General features: G+C 34.7%; 1 protein-coding gene across 3 annotated transcripts; it reads left to right on the forward strand.

Annotated features, from left to right (window-relative positions):
* Positions 1–2,152: 2,152 nt before the first annotated feature.
* Positions 2,153–5,971, forward strand: LOC107813481 (serine/threonine-protein kinase AFC2). Of its 3 annotated transcripts, XM_016638754.2 has the most exons (11): positions 2,153–2,443; positions 3,229–3,418; positions 3,796–3,976; positions 4,079–4,127; positions 4,221–4,335; positions 4,556–4,647; positions 4,777–4,933; positions 5,016–5,080; positions 5,162–5,259; positions 5,359–5,461; positions 5,543–5,971. In XM_016638754.2, exons 1-11 carry the CDS (start codon positions 2,336–2,338, stop codon positions 5,687–5,689), a joined length of 1,305 nt encoding a protein of 434 aa, XP_016494240.1. In that variant the 5' UTR covers positions 2,153–2,335; the 3' UTR covers positions 5,690–5,971. The 3 variants fall into 3 exon arrangements, with proteins under 3 accessions (XP_016494240.1, XP_016494241.1, XP_075111989.1); XM_016638755.2 differs by lacking the exon at positions 3,229–3,418 and having other exon boundaries at positions 2,259–2,443; XM_075255888.1 differs by lacking the exons at positions 2,153–2,443; positions 3,229–3,418 and adding an exon at positions 2,456–2,547.
* The last annotated feature ends 669 nt before the right edge of the window (positions 5,972–6,640 follow it).

Below are 6,640 nucleotides of genomic sequence, written 5' to 3' on the forward strand. Positions count from 1 at the left end.
TAAAAAGGAGCGACCAAATAGGGTGCCCCATGCTGCTAAGGTTAGGACTATACTTCTTTTTCGAGATTTTTACATTCCTATACACTATATGTAACTATATTACCCTCCATACTCAAATTTTACTATAATTACATTTTATATACCCAATTACCATTTATGTTCATTTTAAGGGAATTGATGATAATAATTAGTGTCCTAAAATCATTCTAATTTATCTTCCACTCCCCCACGTTTCTCTCTCCACATCCCACCCCTCCCCCACGTATCTTGCACCACATCCCTCCCCCTCCCCCACGTATCTTGCACAAGAGAGCAACAATTCCACCATTGACAGCCATTAAAAAGCTTTGAATTCGAATTTGGGTTTTGAAAAAAATATTATTTGTTTGAATTGGGTGTTGTTGCAAAGAATTGGAAATTCTATCTATGTCTCTCTCTATTTCTCAATTCCTAATTTCAGTAGTGTAAAGCAAAAGAAAAGAGAGCAGCAATTCCACCATTGGCAGCCATTAAAATTTTTTGAAGCTTTCAATTCGAATTCGGGTTTTCAAAAATCATTATTTGTTTGGATTAAGTGTTGTTGCAAACAATTGAGAATATGGTTTGGAGTTTATATCTCAATTTTGAGGGTGTTTTGGTGAAGATTAGACTTGATTTTGGCTGAATTTCAGATTGAAACTCGAATAAGAAGAAAAATAAGACATGACATACATTATGCTGCAGAAATTGTAGTAAAGTTGTAGTAAAATTATAGAAAAATTATAGAAAAATTATATTATATATATAATTTAAATATTGTATGAAAGTTGAACAATATTTAAAAAAATTAGATTTAAGTTGTATGATATTGTAGTTGTATATAATTGGGTAGAAATAATGTGTGAAAGTTGTATGAAATTTATTTACTATATATATAAATCAGATACAAAATATACAAAAAATATATTGTATAAAATTTGTAGAAAAATTATTTTTAAGTGGTATGATATTGTAGTTGTATATAACTTGATATAAATAATATATGAAAATTCTAGATAAATTGTAGATAAGTTGTATAATGGAAAAAGAAGAATGATTATAGTAGTAAGTTGATGTCCAGAATAATATAAAGTGATGTTATTATGCCATAGTATGCAGATTGATTTATCAATAGTCAGTTAAACCATACATTCTTTGATCCTGAATCCTGATAATAGAGATTAGAGAGCTGAATATCTAAAGGGAAATTTTAAACTAATAAAGGAAGAAAAATATCCTCCTGCTAATAGATTACAAAGAGTAGGGAAGGCTCAAATTGGAAGCAATGATGGCCACTGATATTCAAACTTGCGCGTTGTAGTTAAAATTGTGACCTCTTGATTGCCATCCATTCCAATTAGTGATTAATATCAGAAAGTTTTTTTTTTTATTCCTATTGCACTGTAGGAAAAAATTGATAGCAACAGAAAAAGCACCATGCTATATTTTCTCCCTAACTTACTAGAGTACCACAGATTTCCCTTTTACTATGGATTTTATATTGTGACAGAAACTAATATGTAGGAATATTAAGAAGATTTGCAAAGAGATGACAGTTTATACTTGGTAGTACATGAATGGAAAAAGAAACACCAATCATACTCCAAATATGGAATTAATGATCCACGACTACATATTTTTTTTTGTCTCTCGCAGTTTATTGTAGGACTTCTTGCATTTTTTTTCGAAAAAATATCGAGTGAGCAACAAGCCTCACGGGGCAATGTGGAGAGGAGGGGAGAGAGGAGAGAAAAAAGGAAAGTGTGTAACTAAATTCTTTGATTGAAGCCACAAATAATGGATTGAGAGCCTTTTAAGGTGGATTGTATATATTTGGTAAACAAAACTTATTTATGCGAGATAATTAGCTAAATATAAATATTAAGGGTAATAAAATTTGAAATAATATATAAGAATGAAAAAATCTTTCTTTTTCCAGCCTTTTCTCATAAGGCCTCAAGCCCAAAATTACGATTTGCTACATCCACTAGCCCAAGAAGCAAAGAGAAGCCCAAGATGGGTTCAAAATCCTTAACCATGGTTAGGACCAACCACATCTAATCCAGCTAAAAAATCAGAATACAACACGATATTAACTAGGAAAGGGATAAGGTCGCCTATGAAATAAATAAAAGAAGGGCCATGATGCGGTACACGTATACGGCTAAGATTTGATATTAACCGACACTTCACAATTTGTTAGGTCAATATTAGTTGGATAGCCTAGGGTTTGTGGTTTCGCATCAACAACTTTCTGGGCAATTGTGTTCTCTCTCTAAAGACTTTTTCTCTCTCTAGATTTTGTAAGCTTTCAGCGATGGAGATGGAACGCGTTACCGAGTTTCCGTTGACTCATCACCTGGACCGGCGGCCAAGAAAGAGGGCGCGTCTGGGCTGGGATGTCCTTCCTGTTGAACCGCCTAAGGTATTAAATCTATCTTCAAATCATTCGATTTGTTTATTCTACCTTTGGTTTTTCGCTTTTGTTTTTGCTAGATCTGATCGAGATTAGGTTGTTTTTCGCATCAGGTATGGTAAAGACTCAGTCTTTCTCGTTGTATGTTGTATCTTGATTAGATCTGTTGTGTTCTTACCTTCACGGGGTTTTTGTTAGCTGGATTTATTGTATTTCAGGGTTTGATTTTTATTTCTGCAAGCTGTGAGGGTAAATCTGTCTAAATATTAATATTTCTCTTTCTTTTAATTAAGCATTTTTAATCAGATCTCGCATGAATTATCTATTGTTGGGATACTGTGTTCCTATTCGATGTTTCAATTGAGTCTTAATGGTCTTTGTTGTACAAGATGTTACATGTAAAGATGTCTTCATATTAATTGAAGCTTTTAAAAAAATAGTCGCTTACATCAATTTGATTTCCTTGTCGTAAAGGGGCTGGTGTTGATTGTTCCTCTAGCTTATACTTTATTTTATTTGAAAGAGAGTATTTTTGTCTTGGCTTATGTACGATTGGACTTGATTATAAGACTTAATATCTCGGTTTTCAAAGGCTTCTGTTCTGTTTTGTAGATCCTGCCGGGACTATCAATTCGTTGGTATTTGGTTATTGTTGATTGTTGAATGGAGTTTTGTTCTATATTCTTTACATGCTATTTTATGTTTGTGATTTCTATTCAACTTTCAAGGTTTAAAGAGGTATTAAGATAGTTAGTTTTATATTAAGAAACCATGAATGGAATGCCTGTGTGTAGGCTCAGCTAGGATTGTTTTGTGGACAAGAGGTTGGGAATGTGACAAGCTACGCACCTTCAAGGCAACTCACAGACCTTACTTGCACACCCTTTATTAAGGGAGTGACTCAAAATGGTTCTCCCCCTTGGAGAGAAGATGACAAAGATGGCCATTTTGTTTTTGAGCTGGGAGAAAATTTAACATCACGCTGTAATTATCTTTATCATCACCAAAAAGTTCTATTTATTGTTTGGTGCCATGGTTATAATACAGTCTAATTTTTATGTTGTATGTGTAATGAATTACTCACCTCCATTATATTTAATGATTTTACGTATTCACCTTTTCCTAAAGTTTAGTTTTACTAGTAAAACATTAGATTTTTATCATACCTATTATTAGTAGAAGCATTTATTTTGGTTCATATTTGCTCCTTGATAGGGTTATCATTGCTTTGTTACAACAAATTAAAATGGTTTGCCAAAACAAGAGAACATTTAGTAGTTAGTAACATATAAGCTTATTATTTTTCCCCTTTGCCATATTTATATCCCCCTTAATAGTCCCTTGATTTTCTGAAAATGCAGATAAAATTCACAGTAAGATGGGTGAAGGTACTTTCGGTCAGGTCTTAGAATGCTGGGATCGTGAGAGGAAAGAAATGGTGGCTATTAAAATTGTTAGGGGCATGAAGAAGTATCGTGATGCTGCAATGATTGAGGTTGAAATGCTTCAACAGCTTGGTAAACATGACAAAGGGGGCAATCGGTAAGTAATTGCCTGTTTAATCTACTTTTATCCTATAACCTATGTACACATTCATGCGCTTTTGTTATTTGTCAAGTGGTTGAACTGGTTTGTTCCTTGCAGTTGTGTACAAATACGGAACTGGTTTGACTATCGTAATCATATCTGTATTGTAAGTATATGATTGATTTGGACGGATTAATTTCCCCACCTAACGAATCTTATGGGGATTAAAGATTTTGGATGAACTTAAATGGTTTAACAGGTCTTTGAGAAGCTTGGACCAAGCTTATACGATTTCCTTCGGAAAAACAATTACCGCTCATTTCCCATTGATCTTGTCCGTGAGATTGGAAGACAACTGTTGGAATGTATAGCATGTGTGTAAAAAATGCTTTGTACACATTTCTTTTCCTCAATCATACATATAATAGATTCAATATGTAGGCTTTGAGCTGAATATAACTTTGTGCCTCGTGATCGGAGCATATGTTGGATTTATTAGTACTCGGGATTGATAATACCATCATGCATACCTTCCAATTCTTTCCCCAACTGTTTTGTGTTGTAATTAATTATGATTCTGCTTATCTCTTGTAGTTATGCATGATTTGCGCCTGATCCATACTGACTTGAAGCCTGAGAACATTCTTCTCAACTCCTCAGAATATGTAAAGGTTCCTGACTACAAGGTAAACTTTGTTTGATTGATCAGCGTTATGTTTGTGTGCTCTTTTAATATTGTGCTAGCTGCACCCTGACGTTGTAATTTGTTCTTGATGCTATTGCATAGGCTAATGTTTGTCAATTATTTCATACAGGTTTCTTCAAGGTCACCAAAAGATGGTTCTTACTATAAAAGAATTCCAAAATCAAGTGCTATAAAGGTAATAGATTTTGGTAGCACGACTTACGATCGTCAGAATCAGACGTATATAGTATCAACTCGTCATTACCGTGCACCCGAAGTTATTCTAGGTAAGGAGTTAAGACATCTATGTTTATTTTTCTTTTTTCCTGCTCTTTGAAGTTGTGAATTAATTCACCATCTCTATTTCAGGGCTTGGATGGTCATACCCATGTGATATATGGAGTGTTGGGTGTATCCTAGTGGAGCTATGTTCGGTATGTTATGTTCAATCTGGCTGGACTATGGTTCCTTCATTTTTATTGGTTGCAGTTACTGAATTGTGCAACTTCATTCAGGGAGAAGCATTGTTTCAAACACATGAGAATTTAGAACACCTTGCTATGATGGAGAAGGTATTGGGTCCCCTGCCTCAGCACATGCTGAAAAGAGTGGAGTAAGTTGTAGATTTGGTCTCTTGTGCTACACTTACTTTCAGATTCCAGAAGAGATGTCTCTTCTTTCATTACACTAAATTTTAATCTGCTGTAATCAGTCGGCAAGCTGAAAAGTATGTTAGAAGAGGGCGTTTAGACTGGCCCGAAGGAGCAACATCTCGTGACAGTATCAAAGCTGTGTTAAAGTTGGCCCGCCTTCAGGTACAATGCTAATTCCTTTCTCATCTATTGGTTGAATGAAATTTGCACTGTTGTTTATGGCTATTGTGTTTGGTGTCACAGAACATTATCATGCAGCATGTGGATCATTCTGCTGGAGATCTTATTAATCTATTGCAAGGACTTCTTAGGTATGATCCTTCAGAAAGATTGACTGCTCGTGAAGCCTTGCGGCATCCATTCTTCACCCGTGATCATCTTAGGAGGTAGAAGATTTTCCCTTTGCATGATGGTAGCTCCAAACATGAATGCTATTGCTGTGTGAGGCTTGAAGTAGAGCATGCTCTGTTGGTTCAGCTCAGTCTACACAATCTCGCAATGTAAAGAGCTCCAAATTTACTGGGTTCTTACGGGGTTTTGTATACTAGTCATGGTGATGGTGGAAGTCATGCCTGTGTATATAATATTTAACCCTTGATTAACTAACAAAATGTAATTAGATTTGAGCATTGCTTCTAATTTCAGCTGTTGTGAGAGCACCGCTTGCTAAAAGTTATTGATTTTTTCTTCTATGCAATCTGTTTGCTCTTTAAACTGAGCGTACTGTTCACTAGAAACTTCACGATGAAAGAGCTTGCACTTGCTAGAAAATGATTTGTGCACAAGTAATAAAGATGGAGCGGAAAGTTGTCCCAGTGCTAGTTAGCTGAAATTTTTGTGGTTGGAGCAACATCCAAATTGAAATCTTATGTTGCTTTATTTTAAACTTTTTAACTATATGGACTATATTTACTTGATATAGCACGAAAGATCGATAAGGTGTCACTGCTGTCTGTAATCAATGAAGGTGGGTTATATGTTTACTTTGATAACAAAAAGCAGACTTGTTAATGCTGTATGAAGAATTAATACGAGGAAGTTTAGCAACAAAAAAAAGATTAATACGAGGGAAAAAAAAGAAGTGGTTGCTGGCTACTAGAAACAAATAGATAAGGGAAGCGCAATTCGGCTGTAATTGCGATTTAACATCTACACAAATCGAAATTGATCATAATTATGTGCTACAGTTTTATATTTAGGGGACATAATCTCCCAGACCATTTATCCCATTGTATCGGGTAATTAATGTAGTTGTTCTTTACTGTTCCAATCAACTGCGTCAAATAATACTTTAACACTTTCTTTTATCCATCATAAAGGTTGTATTTGCGTATACATAAG

Source organism: Nicotiana tabacum, chromosome 6 (assembly GCF_000715075.1).
Source record: "Nicotiana tabacum cultivar K326 chromosome 6, ASM71507v2, whole genome shotgun sequence".
Taxonomy (NCBI): Eukaryota; Viridiplantae; Streptophyta; class Magnoliopsida; order Solanales; family Solanaceae; genus Nicotiana; species Nicotiana tabacum.

Bases quoted from the DNA above. Each gene is read 5' to 3' on its own strand.
- LOC107813481 (XM_016638754.2), top strand. From the start codon at position 2,336: ATGGAGATGGAACGCGTTACCGAGTTTCCGTTGACTCATCACCTGGAC. The intron at 4,128-4,220 runs GTAAGTATATGA...ATGGTTTAACAG, and splicing joins ATCGTAATCATATCTGTATT to GTCTTTGAGAAGCTTGGACC. The intron at 5,081-5,161 runs GTATGTTATGTT...AACTTCATTCAG, and splicing joins TCCTAGTGGAGCTATGTTCG to GGAGAAGCATTGTTTCAAAC.